At 36.0% G+C, this 14981-nt stretch overlaps 1 protein-coding gene across 1 annotated transcript in view; it reads right to left on the bottom strand.

The window, feature by feature from the left end:
• The window catches only part of PELI2 (pellino E3 ubiquitin protein ligase family member 2), a 126629-nt gene that overhangs the window by 65640 nt on the left and 46008 nt on the right, over window positions 1–14981 (bottom strand). The window contains exon 2 of the mRNA XM_036736877.1: window positions 1326–1455. Coding sequence (XP_036592772.1) covers window positions 1326–1455 — 130 coding nt within the window. The remainder of the gene's footprint in view (window positions 1–1325; window positions 1456–14981) is intronic.

The raw sequence follows: 14981 nt of genomic DNA, 5'->3' as shown, positions 1-14981 counted from the left end.
TTTTCTTTTATTGGTGGGGGGAAGATAAGGGTGGAATAAGTAAGATAATGTAAAAAAAAAAAGCATCGCAATAAATCATTTAAAATACAAATGGAAGAGACCAGAAGGAAATGCAAAAGAAACCTCACAAGCAGAGCAGTGTTATAACTATTATGATGAATTAGAATTATGAAAAAAAGGAAGTTCATAGTGGAAAAACACACGGAAGGTAATTCAACTTCACAGCTTCAAATACAATTCCTTTTTGTTTTTCTTTGCCTATAGAAATGTTCGGATTTTTTTTACGTTTACTAAAGTCATAATAAAAAAGAAAAAACTTAAAAGATATGACAACATATTAATGATAAAATAAGGGATGTAAGGCTACATTTTTCAAAGTACAGAAGAATGAAAAAATGAGTATCATGATATCATGATGACCATATCAATAACACCACACTCACCAAGTAGCTAAAAATCATTTTTTCCATAAAATGTTTTCTACATTTTTTGACTTTGCAGATTTCTTTTTATATCTTGCCTCATTTTCTCAGAATCTCTTCAAAGGTGGGTTTCTTTTGATTTCACTCCAAACTGCCTATGATGAAAATTAGTTTCTTTTTCTTGCCAAAAACTTAAGGCAAAATAATGGTTTTTATTTTCAGTATTTCTTCAACTCTTTAATTTTAATCTGGTATATACTTTTCCTCATTAAAGACAACCCAAACAAGTACTTTATAAAAACATCATCTACAATGTCCCAAAAACAGGAATAGAAGAACTTTTATCAGAAGATTAACAGAATTAGAAATGTGTTTCCAAGGCTTAGAGACATAAACATTACATGTATTATCATGAAGCTATTAAAAAAACCTTTGTAATTTACTGTTAACATTTTCTAGAAAAGGAACTTATGAATTTGATGAAATAAAACTAACCAAACAGAATGGAAACTGTCCACGTGGTTGTTTTTCCCTCACTAGATGCCAGAAAACAAATTTTAAAACTATTGTTGAAATTCTGAAATAGTATGCAGCAAAAACAACTCCTAATAGCACAAACTGTGGTCAATTTAATATTCAAACAACTAAAGACTCAATAATAATACTGATACATATGGCCTCATGAAAATAAACTGGTTCAAAGTAAGACTTTATATGAAATATTTGCTGGAAACGATAGAATCTTTCTCCCTAACACTTATAATTAAATTTAATATGTTATGCATGCTTTTCATTATCTCCTAAAAGAACAATGATTGAAAAGAAGGAAGTCAGCTAAGGAGGAATAAACATTACCCAGGATAATTTACTCTGACATACTCATTCTTCTCCCATGTCACATACCTTGGATGCCTGAGGTGTTGATATTACATGAACAGTGCTTGGCTTGACTCCATTAGCCTTTGAACGTTTGTAAAGAGCAAACCTGCTTTTCCTACGTCCTCGGTCTCCATTAGGAAGTGCACCATTGTACCTAAGAAAACAGGTATAAGAGTTCACATATTTGAAAATGAGACGGTAACAATCAAAGTAAAGGATAAAACAAGGGAAAAGACAATCAACCATAAAACATGTGCCACTAAATAATGTCCCACAGTGTGGGACAAGACAGACCTTATTAGTGACCAAATTTTAATTACCAAATTTGAGGGTAATTTATAGATAATTATAGGTTTCTTACTCGGCAAGGCTGGTACTAGCATTGACAATTTAGTAAACTTACATTAAACATTTCAGCTATTGAACCTAGGGAAAACAGAAAATCTTTGTTCCCTCCCCCCCTTGCCCCAATTTCCTTTTGTTTCCTAGTCAAAATATTTAGAAAACAACATACTAGGTGAAAAGTAGGTTGTCTCAGGGGATAGCTGCCTTCAAAAAGTCAGTAAGACCTGGGTTCCAGATTCCTTGCATACATATTAATATATCTCATATTAATTAATACGTAATTAATAAATATCTCATTGCCATTAGATGACATTTTAAAGCTCTAAGCTGCAGAGAAGGAAGGTGATGTCAATATTCACCAAGGGAGCTTCCTACACCTATGAAATTACAGATCTGATTTTTATAAAGATATGCCAAATAATCCCCCTCATTTTCAGATATAGCCATTCAGGGAAACATTAGTTGAAAGGAGATCAAAATTGGTATCTTATTTTCCAAAAACTTGAGCTCATTACATTCCTGTATGTGCCCATATAAACTTTGTACTAGGAAGGTGATGGAAAGACATCTGGAAGCAGTACCAGCAGGGTATAGTACTGATCTTTAGCCTCAAAGGTCGCACCCAAAGAATCATCTATTTCTCCGAGGGACAAGAGGAGCAGGAGCAGGTAGCCTGTACTCTAAGGCAGGCAGAGCAAAGATGAAAGGGATGCCTTCAACCCAAGCACAAATAACAGGAAGACCTCAGAACTACTGGTAGCGGAGAGCCATACAAACCCTGAAGACCCACCTTGGTGAAGTCTATGGGCCCAACTAGCAAAAGAGCTGGAAATCCATTAACACAGAGGCTTAAGGGCTCTGGCTATCTTAAGCAACTATAACAATTTCCTGAGGATTCAGAGCTGTTTGGGTGGTTCAACATTATTGTGGCAAAAGGTCTCCAGTGGAGCGCCATTGCCATGCTTGGCAATGGGTTTCTTATTTTATCAACGACCTGGTTAAAAGCAGCGATGGTTTCTTTGTTAAAACTGGAAGGGATTAAGAGGGGACAGTAAAAGCAACAAACATTTATTAAAGACCTACTATGTGCCAGGCACTGTGCTAAGCGTGTTACAAATATCATCCCATTTGATTCTCACAACAACCTGGGAGATAGGTGCTATTATTATCCTCTTTTTACAGTTGAGGAAACTGAGGCAGGCAGGGTCACACAGTTAGTGAGCATCTGAGGGTGCAACTGAACTCAGGTCTTCCTGACTCCAGGTCCAATGCTCTATTCACTGTGCCACTTAGCTAACAAAACCAGAAGAAAATTCTGTGCCTTCCACTGTAGGCACAAGCCCGTCAATAACAATTTTTATTCATGCAAATTATTTTAAATGTAGCCATTTTTCTGCTTAGAAAATGTCCAAGTGACTGAGTCTCCTTAGGCACCCAGACATTTCTCTAATACAAGTCATTTTTGAGACATTTTAAAGGATTCTTGCACAAGGAAAAATTCATAATATAATAAAAGACAGTTACAGAGCACCAGATAAAAGGTAAGATTTTGCTTCATCAAATATAAAAAGAGTTACTTAATCTTTCAGCATGTTGCAGAGAAGCTTTCATCATTACCTTCCAGTTTTCCAGCTGATCCAAGGTAGCTGGTCTGGATGACTTCTAAGGTCCCTTTCCTGCTCTAAATCTATAATATGATCTTGTAAAACTGTCTGTGATTTGTCCCAAGGCACACTGGTGGTAAGTGGCAGGGCCAGGACTCAAATCCAAAACTTCAGATCCAGTGCTAAGCACTATGTTAAATGCTGGGAACAGAAAGACAAAATTGTAACATTCTCTGCTCTCCACGGCTTTACATTCTAACCACATATACATCTTAGCCACAAATACTTAAAAAGTCACCTGAAAAACCACTAAGTTCCACAAGCAGCTTCACACTGGGTAATACTAACTACATGACAGAAATGCAAGACTGTGTTTTGCTTTTCCATTTTTAAATTCATTTCCCACTTTTCGATTAACTAGTTTAACTCATTCCTGAATAACATCCTCCTTTACTACCCACAAGTGGGTGATGACAACCGTTCAATTATTTTACCCCTTCAATGATCTTTCAAAAGGCTGTAAGACAAAAGATCCCAAAGCGGTCATTCAAAGTCTTGTAGCAAAATGTTGGCACCGTTCTAAAGAGCGTAATACCAGAATTGGGGTAAAGAACTTCTAGCTGCTTGTTCTACCATTATTTGAACTGTCCTGGACAGTCGTTGTGCCCTGGTTGCTTTTCACTCTGCCCAACATTGAGGTCACATGCAGACAAAAAAAATGCAATTATTAAAAAAACTCATCCAACCAACAAAAAGCAAATGGGGTCTGTCAGCGCAGATTAAATAAAATATTGAAATAAAAAATTTAAGGGGATGTTAAATACACCAAGAAGTAGGTTCACATTTTTTTTCCAGTGGGAATTAAAATTTCCAGTCTTTTCTGAGTTTTGGTTTCAAAAGAGGTACAAATTCAGGCACAGTTCTGGGATGTCAACTATATAATGCTTTCTGAAATAATATTTTCCAACTTATTCCATGTGCTATTACCGTAAGAATTTATTTACATTCTTAGTCAGCTCAGCCTCTGAGTCTATGGGGAGTACAGGGAGCCTATCTATAGTACCAGAGAAACAGCAGCAAAAGGCTTGTCAGCACCGAAAATCACAGTGGTTGAGGATTACCAATGTCCTGAGGAGTTAAATGACAACTTTTCTATTCACTAACTCTGTTATCCTATCCCATCATCAGACAGCAAGAAATATCTCCAAAACTTTAGTCTAATCATGTTCATGAGTCAAGTTAGTAAGTCAACAATACTGATATAAAAATGGGATCAAAGGTTAGGACTTAGTCAAAGTACATCCTTATCCCTGGATAAGCTAAGGCTGCTATCGTGAAGTGAAGGATACTCTTTCCAAAGGACACACAGTGAAGAGAGAAAATACCATTCCAATAGGCCAGGTCCTCTGCCTGATCTCCAGCTTCCCTTGGGAAGATGAGAAATGGCCTTCTATCAAGTCATCAGCCTGGTCTCCCACCCTGGGCAAAGATGAATAACACAATTCTTTCGGGGTCAAGAACCATCTCCTTGCCTGAACTGTATAAAGCTCTGGGAGGACTCCACTCTGAAGCCAAATTCCTATGGACATTGAAAATCTACCTAAACATACCCTATAGGAAAGCAGGGGGAAAATGAATAAGGGGGGGGGACGATAGGAGAGGGCAGATTGGGGAAGGGGGTAGTTAGGAGCAAACACTTTTGAAAAGGGACAAGATCAAAGGAGAAAATAGAATAAATTTGGGTGCGGGATAGGATAGACGGAAATACATTCTTTCACAATATGACTATTATGAAAGTGTTTTGCATAATGACACATGTATAACCTATATTGAATTGCTTGCCTTCTCCATGAGGGTGGGTGGGGAGGGAAGAAGGGAGAGAATTTGGAACTCAATGTTTTAAAAACAAATGTTAAAAACTGTTTTTACGTGCATCTTGGAAATAAGACATGCAGGCAATGGGGTATAGAAATCTATCTTGCCCTACAAGAAAGAAAAGGGGAAGGGGATGGGAGGGAATGATAGAAGGGAGGGCAGACTGGGGGAAGGGGTAATCAGAATGCATGCCATCTTGGGGCCCATGGGGGTAATGGAGAGATAGGGAGAAAATTTGGAACTCACAATCTTGTGGAAATGAATAAAGACTAAAAATAAATAAACTTTAAAGAAAGAAATGATGAAGGGGACAGTTTCAGAAAAAAAAATATGGTAAGATCTTTGTAAACTGATGCAAAGTGAAGTGAGCAGAACCAGGAGATCACTGTACACAGTAACAGTAATATTGTAATGATGATCAACTGATAGATGATCAACTGATGAAAGACTTAGCTATTCTGACCAATATAATGATACAAGAAAATGCCAAAGGACTCATATTGAAAAATGTTATCCACCAGAAAAAGGACTGATGAACTCTGAGTGTAAATTGAAGTATAGTTTTCTCAATTTTTTTTTTGCTTTTTTGGGGTGATATTTGATTTCATGTGTATAACTGATATCATATTGCTTAACTTCTCAGTGGGTGGGGGGGACTGGGAGGGAGAGAATTGGAAACTCAATTTTTTAAAAAGTGTTAAATGTAAATAAAAAATAAATTTAAAAAAAGAAAGAAAATCTACCTAAACCAATTCCTCAATGAATAACAAACTCCCCATTGGTCACACCCTCCCTATTCCAGTGATTCTGAATCCTCAGGGGTCATCATCCTGTTCCTGTCCCACCCTGCCCAATCTTAGTCTCCCGTCCTTACACCAAACCCCACCAATGTCCCACTCTAAACTTCCTGTCCCTTCCATACACCACAAACCTGCTTTCACCTTCTATCTTTTCCTTTCTCACTCCTCCATCTGCTGGCTCTCACTGAGACCCGTCTTTCTCCAGATAGACAATACAGCTTTCTTGGCCTCCCCTTCCAGCACTTAGCAGCACCACCCATCCCTACCCCACCAATTCACTGGTTGTGGTAGGCAATTGAAGACTCCTTGCATCTCATTTTTACTTCCAGGTTCTCCACGACCACCACCACTCAATCGCTATCTACGACCCAATCAAAATCCTGGTAGCTACAGTCTGCTGACCTCCAGGACACTCCCATTCTTTTCCTCAATCACTTCAATCCCCAGCTCACAGTCTCCTCATCTCCTGCTGGCAGAATGGAGGATGCCAACCAACATTCACACTGCCTCAAACACCCTAACCTCACAGCTCCACCACCCACACACAAAATGGTCACATTCTCCTTGACCCTGCCATCACCCAGAAATAGACCATTTCTCTGTTCCTCTTATCTGATCACAATCTCATCATTCTTTCTCTCCCTTTGCTTTACAGGCCCAAACCCCGTTCTCCATCTACACTGTAACCTCCAATCCCCAGACCTCCTCAGTTCTTTCCAAGGCCACTACCCCAGCATTATCTACACTCTCCTCCCTTCCCTATCTCGACTCCCTGGAGAACCAGGTCAACTCTATATTTTCCTCTTTGCTTGAGTCCCTTGCTGCCCCCTTACGTATCTTCCCTGTCAAGCCTTAGCCTTGGAATACTCCCATCATCTGCTGTCTTGGCTCCCATACAAAATGCTGCTGCAGCTCTGACCCTGTCTCCTCTTCCCTCCTCCCCCTCAATACACTCCAATGGCTCCCTATCATTTCCAGGATCAAAAATAAAATCCTCTGCTGGGCATTCATTCAAAGGTCTTGGTGTCTCTCTCTCTCTCTCTCTCTCTCTCTCTCTCTCTCTCTCTCTCTCACACACACACACACACACACACACACACACACACTTTTACAATCCAGCAATGCCAGGCTCCTCCCTTACTGCTCCTTGAACAAGACACTCCTTCATGAATGGAATGCTCTCTCTCCTTATCTCTGCCTACTACTGGTTTCCCTGGCTTCCTTCAAGTTCTAAGTAAAATCCAATCTTCTATAGGAAGCCTTTCTTGATCTCCTTTAATTCAAGCACCTCCCTTTGCGAATTATTTCACATGTATCCTGTACATAGCTTATTTGCACATAGCTGTTTGCATGCTGTCTCACCTGTAGATTGTGGGCTCCTTGAGAGCAGAGGCTGTTTTTTACTTTTCTTTGTATCCCTGGCACCTGGCACATAGTGGGTACTTATTAAATGTAAATACTTTCATGATTCTTTGCTAGTAATCAATTAGCAAACACATTATTGTAAAAAGTTGCTAAGGAGGCAAATGTGAATGCAAACGAAACTCAACAACTTATATTTTTAAAAAGATATTTACAAGAGATGGGAAAATGGCAGTTAATAGGGAAGGAATACAAAAAGTATGGCATGCTCCTGCAGGAACAGGTCAGAAGAGGTAAAGTTCAAAAAAGTGAAGCCTGTTGAGGAAAGGTAAGGACAACAAGATTGCTGATTTTATATCTTAACCTGTATTAATGAAAAGAGAAGGATCAAAGAGATAAGATCTTTTTTAATTTTTACTGTTGATATAATCAATTATGTTAATAGTTTTCCATATGTTAAACCATCCCTGAAATCCTGGTATAAATCTTGCTTCGTCATAATGTATAATCTTTGTAATATATTCTTGTAATCGTTTAGCTAGTATTTATCTATTTCAGATTTTTGCATCCATATTCATTAATGAAACTGGTCTATAATTTTCCCTCTCTGTTTTTACTCTAGGTATCAGTATCATATTTGTTTAATAAAAGTTGTAGGATCCCTTCTTTGTCTATTATTCCAAATAATTTATTTAATATTGGAATCAGCTGATCTTTAAATGTTTGATAGAATTCACTTGTAAATCCATCTTGGATATACTTGTATGAAATAATGAAGAGCAAAATCAGCAGAACCAAGAACAGCAATATTGTTTTAAAAATTACTTTGAACAACTAAGTCATTTTGAGTATTATAAATACCCAAATTAACTACAAAGGACCTATGAAGGAAGATGTTATGTGCATTCAGAGAAAGAACTGATAAATAGAAGTATAGAATGATTTTACATATATACGTATGTGTGTCTAATGGTAGCCGTCTCTAGGGGGAGAGGGGGAGGATTTACATGATGACTATTATATATTTAAAAGGAACAGCAACTTGTACATAATAGTTTGCAGTTTCATGTGTGATCATCTTTTTTTATTCTACTATGTTATGGAAAAGCTTATATTATTTCATAAATTTTTTAAAAAAATTTTAAAGTAGACAAGGTCCCAGCTTACAAAGATTAGCACTCTAACAGATCACAGAAAAAGGGAGAATTACAGCACTCTGATGTTGGTTGTTTAATTTGCCAAGGAGACTGATCAAAAATAACAAACAAGCATTTCCACTTCATCTGAGTACTACAATTCCCAAACATGACCTGTGTCAGACAATAAAACTGTACTCTGAGTTTCAGGCACAAGCTCACCAAAAACAATTTTTACTAATTTATCATTTTTTTAAAAATTCAAGCACTGATCTATTTCAATTTGCTTGAGGGATGTCTAAATTGACAGACTTCCCTCATCAATTAAGATGTATCCCTCCCAGAAAACATTCTCAAGTAATATTTATAGGATTATTGAATGAGAAAAAAATTACACTAGGAAAAAACAGTTACACAACTCAGAGTAAGGTAAAAGTTATCATACTGCTTCATTAATACTAAACAAAAGTCACTTAACTATAAGACAATAGCATCCAGACACTAGGGTACACATTACCAAATAGGGCCACACAGGAAAGAGGGAAAGAAAAGACAGAATCAGGTCTTGACATTAAGGACCAAATGGAGGAAATGAGGCTGGAAATACAAGTAAACAAAAGAAAACCCCGAACAAAATGAAGAAATATTATGGATATTTGGCTAAAAGAATCCCCAAGATGTAGGTGTAGAACAGAGAAATTTCATAACAATCCCAAGGAGAATCTCAGTGAAAAGAATGGGTGAGCAAACCACAAGACAAGGTCTCCAAGAATGGCCAGAAGAAATGAAACAATAGATAAAAAACAAAATTACAATTGAATCAAGAACACTGGAGGAAAAAAGTTGGAAAAAGATGAACAGCTTAAAATCGGAGGTAGAAAACCTTAACCAGGTAAGTAGTGACTTCCTGAAAATGAAATAGAGCAAACAAAACGCAATGATTCCAGAAGCAAAAGGAAATATTACTAGAAAGTAAAAAATCTGCAGAGATAGAAGAGAAAGTGAAAAACAACTGATCCAGAAATTAAGTTGAGGAGAAATTATTTAAGAACAACAGGCTACCAAACCACTAATAAGAGAAAGGCAACTTAAAATAAACCCATCACACCCATCAGATTGGCAAAGATAACAGAAAGGATAATGACAACTGCTGGAGGGTCTGTGGAAGAGTAGGCACATTTTGAACTGTTGGAGGACCTTTGATTAGTGTAGCCAATATGGAAAGTCATTTTTATGTTCAATAAGTCACTAAATTGTTCATTTGCTTTGAAATTCTAATACCACTAGTAATCCTATACCCCAAGAAGATTAAAGAATGAGTACAATGACACACATAAATAAAAATTTTTATAGCAGCATTTTTTTTTATCGTAGCAAGGAACTGGAAATAAGCATGTGATAATCAATGGAGTTATGGTTGAACTAATTATAGTACATGACTAATGAATTATTGTGCTTTAAGAAAGGATTTAAGGAACAGTCAAATAATAAAAGAGAGTATTTACAGGAACTGAGAGAGTGAAATGAACAGATTTGGGAAAATAATTTATATAATGACTACATTTTATAGGAAAACAACTCTGAAACATTATGACCAATTCAATGCACAATTTCAACTCCAAAAGACTCATAACGAATTGTAGCACAACAAATAAAATACCTGGAAACAAAGTACATGCTCATCAATCGGGGTATGGTTAAATATGTGAATGTAATCTTAAGTGGTTTGAGATAAATATGGGGAACTAGGGGTGGGTGGTAAGAATAAGACTCATATGAAACAGAGCAAAGAAAGCAGAACCAGGAGGACAAATAAACGACAGCTACAACAGTGTCAATAAATTAATGCTAAATGTAATGACCAATCTTAGTTGTACAGAACGAATGATAATGACAAGAGTGACCAAGAACATCTGTTCTGCCATCGTGCAGCACAAAGAGCATCACATGAGTGTCAAACGCTGCCTCTATCACTTACTCTCTTGTGAGACACTGGCCAAGTCAGAGAACCTTTCTAGGCTTCAGGCTGTATAACATGCGGACGGACTAAGTTGAATACCCTCCCTCAATAGACTCATGATACACCTCTCTTGTCGAGAAGCAATGGGCTATCATTGCGGATTTTGCATGTACTATCAGATAGTTGCAATTTTAACTGTTTTGCTTCACTGTACTTTGTTTATAAGGGAGAACAGCACTGCAAATAGGAGTATTTGCAAGTAAAAGTTGGGTAAAAAACAGCAAAAAAAAAAAAGCAGCAATAAAACTTTTTAAATAGTTTTGATTCCTATTCTCATAGTTCATTCTCCATTGGCTGCAGCTAGGTATTCTGCATCTCATATGCCTCTCAGTCAAATTCTACCAAATGGCTTATTTTATTCTAAGATAATTTTTTAAAGTGGTATCATGTCAAAATTTAGCCTTTCCTCTAAATTAATGGATGCAACTAAACAACTATTATTATGCTACTATACGACTAGTTCACTACTCTGTTCTGATAACTTTAGTGCCTCTTTTACAATTTGTAGATGATTTTAATAGCTTTTCTTGTGTGTTTTAGGGATTTCTTTTGTCTTTATATTATCAGCCAATAAAAATACTGAAGATTTGGTTTTTCGAAGTAAGTCTTTCCTTCATGTCCTTTCAAGGTGAAAAAAAAAAAGACTAAGATGTTTATAAAACTCAATGCTGATGACTATAGGAAGAAACAAATACATTTATTCACCATAGGTGGGAATGCAAATTGGTAGAAATTCTTTTGGAGAGCAATCTAGCAGCAAATTGATGATAGAAAATTTACTGGACTTAGGTGTCTATAACATCTAAGTTCAACGTCAGTCTTTTTCTGCTTATTACCTGTGTTGCCTTAAATGAATCGCCAAACTTCTCTGGGCCTCAGATTGTATCTGTAAAAAGAAGTGCTTGAAGTAGATGATCTTTAAGGTATATTTTAGCTCTAAAGCTATGATCCTATAAGGATAACAGCTAATCCAGTAATTTATTACTGGAAATATGGTGAGTTATCAAAAAGAAAAAAAGGCTCTATAATTAAAGATAGTTGTAACAACATTATTTGGTTTTATTAAGGTGAAAACAATTGATAGCCTATAACTGGTATTTTGACTGAACAATTATAAGACATGTAAATTGGAAAGTGGCTAAACAAATTATGGTGCATCAATGTAATGATATATTATAATACAACTAAGAAAAATGTTATGATACAATTAAGAAAAACATGAAGAAATCTTAAGAGACCTATATGAAATAATATAAACAAAAAAGGAATTAACAAAGTATGAAACATAATTATAAAAAGAGAAAATATATGAAGAATATGTAAATATACATACATTCATACGTGGGGATAAATGGATAAAAACACAAACAACTAAGCTGTCATGGATATTTCATATTTGAAATTCATGTTTAAATGAAAGTTGCTCCCAAACAGGTTTAATGGTTCTTGTTGATTTTTAAAATTTTGTTCATAATAAATCTCTTTATTTTGAAAATATTCAACTAGGAACTATCTTAAATTGCACTGAATTTAAAATGTCACTTTTTTTCATTGGCTAAAACAAAAGGATCCAAAGAGAAGCTACGCTACTAATTAATTCCATTTGTATTTTAATCATCAAATCCCTATTAGAACTTTTACTTGGTCTATTGCATCTATAATTATTCAACATAATATGCAAAAAACCTTATGGACCAAGGTTTTATGTCAATATGATTCACAAATTTTATCTGATTCTAAGCAAATGATGTTTAACAGCATGCTCAGAGATGCCATCTCCACAACTGAGCCTGTTTTCTAGTATGCATTATAAATAAAGAGAAATTCAAGGCACAGATATTAGACAAATTCAAAGTTTGAAAGCAAATCAGAAATTGAGCCTCAAGTTGGACTACCTGCCAACACCTCATGCAGTGATCTTAGTATACCCCCTTTTCCAATAACTAAAACCCGGGATGATTTCCAAACATCTCTCTTTTGAAACTAATCCAAAACCCCTCACAGGGCCCCATCTTCACCAAACAAGGGATGCTATTGGCACATTTGTCCATATCTCCAATACATTCAAAATAGAAATGTGACCTGAATATTAAAAAATCAGAAGAGAAGCAGGTCATATACTTTTCACAAGTATAGACAGAAAGACAGAGGATACTACAAAAGATGAAACACAATTTTAATTACATGAAATTGAAAAGCTGATACACAAAATTATTGCAGATCTATAATAAAGGGTTAGTGATCAAATGGGAAAACATCTTTGTATCAATTTTTTTTGGATAAGACTTTGGTATCTAAGATAAACAGATAAATAGCTATATCCATAAATACAGGTATATATCTATTGATAACTAGGCAGTTAGCTAGCTATCCACTGGGGTTCCCAAAAATCTTACTGCAGTTTTAAGCTTTAAGAGCTTAAAATAGCTTTAATAGACATATGCACATATGACCAGTGAATCAACTAGCATTTATTAAGCACCTACTATATGGCAATACAAAGAGAAGAAAACAGTCCTTGCTTTAAAGGAGGAGGTCTAATAGCATGGGAAACAACATCCATCAACTATACATAAACAAAATACAGACAGAATAAATGAGAGGTAAAAGTCTCAGCTGAAATGTCCTGACTCATCACTTTAACATTTCATTTTTTTTCTTTCAGTCATTTCGAAAAGTGACCAAAAATGCTTTCTGGGCGGTTCTTTTCTTGCCTCCTGTGACTTGAGAACCTTGGAATGCCCTTGGCCTCAGTTTCCTAATCTACAAAACAGGTATAATAATTTCCCTGCTTACTTTATAGGTTTATTATGAGAAAAGTCCTTCAAAAGCTATGCATACTAAGCAAACTGTGAGTTAGCAGAAAATTATTTCATTTGAAACAAATGATTATTTACATTCGATTTATAGGAGTGAATTTACCACAAGTGGTGAAAAATCAGACAAATATATCCATTGAATATTTGTAAATAAGCATGATTGTACCAGTCCATACACAGGATCAAAGTGGATGGAATTCCTACTAAACTTTATCTTTTTTAAAGAAGAATTTGGGAAGTTTGCTTCCTGAATAGTGACTGTTGGCAGTTACACTGGACTTTCATAACAATCACAAGAAGCATCTTCACAATAAAACAGTTACGTGTTTTGCCCTCATCATGTTCCCTCCCACTTAAAACTGCTCTTCTTTTAAGGAACTCAAACCAAAGTAGCATTCTCTAATGTATCCCAACGACATCCCGTGATTATGTTATTAAATTAATTCTGGCTAAGTTGTATTCAAATTTCCTATTAATACAACATAAATAAAAGTTGACAGCTCTCCCAAAAAATTTATAGGATTTATGGAAAACTCAATCCACTAGATTTGTAAGAGCTATGGAGATGCTTTGATAGGGCTCGGGACAATAACTAAGCTATTAGTCAAAGAAAGGAAAAGCCAGGAAAAATGTGTGTCCTGTACTTGAGAGGAAGGATGTTAATGTTCTTTAAAAATACTTAAACCCAAAATACCTACTTTTTTCATGAAAAATACCTAAGTACACGTTTTCTGAGAGTTTGAATATTATAATTAGGACACGAGCTTAAATAGTTAACTTGTTACTGATGTACATGAAGCTCTAAGAGAGAATGCTTATTTACTTAGGTATGAAATTGGTATTTTCATTTAGAATACATAGATCAGAATAATTACTAGACAGTTCAGAATAATTAGAAACTTACAGATTACAATTGCAGATACTTTATAGAGCATAATTACTGATACTGATACAGAATACTTGCTGATAGATCAGAATAATTCTCTAGATATAGTGTTTTCTTTATTTTAGCAAGAGACAATTGATACAGACTCAGTTGTGTGGACAAAATTAATGTGACTGGATGATACTGTAATTAAGATAGATTCACAGCAAGAAGAAAAAATATACCCAAGAATTATAATGGATCAGTATCAACCTGGAGGGAAATCCCTAATATAGAGGCAATTTTGAGCCCATATTCTTGGCCCCATCCCATTCAACATTTTTATCAATTTTTTTGTCTAAAGATAGAGATGGAACGATTATTAAAATATGCAATTAACACTAAGCTGGGAAGGATTCTGGAGGACAAATCAGGAACCGAACAAACTCCAGATACCCCAGGTTTTGCCTTCCTCCTTCAAAAGGACCAAATCTTCAGTCAGTGACCTGGTTCATGTGGATGGGTAACACCAAGACTTTGCAATTCACAGTGGATCTCTTGACATAAAGTGGTGACAATGGAGCAGGAGTAACAAGAACATTGGGGCTATAGTACAGATAATGACATTTCAAGCACAGTCACCAATATTCATTTCAATTCAGAATCATATCGTCTATGGAAGGTAGCTACAAAGTCATTACCCTCTTGAATGTTGCCTATCTAGTATCAGGGTTAATTCTGAGGAGTATCGGGGCCTCACTCTGCCACAGCCCCTTATGTCAGGGCAATGCTGCTAATGCTCCCCTGTGACTGGCTGAGTGGTACAGTACTGGCACTGCCCTGCTAGAGGGGCC

The sequence above is a fragment of the Trichosurus vulpecula genome, chromosome 8, assembly GCF_011100635.1.
Source record: "Trichosurus vulpecula isolate mTriVul1 chromosome 8, mTriVul1.pri, whole genome shotgun sequence".
Taxonomy (NCBI): domain Eukaryota; kingdom Metazoa; phylum Chordata; class Mammalia; order Diprotodontia; family Phalangeridae; genus Trichosurus; species Trichosurus vulpecula.
This window is presented reverse-complemented; position numbering and strand designations above follow the sequence as displayed.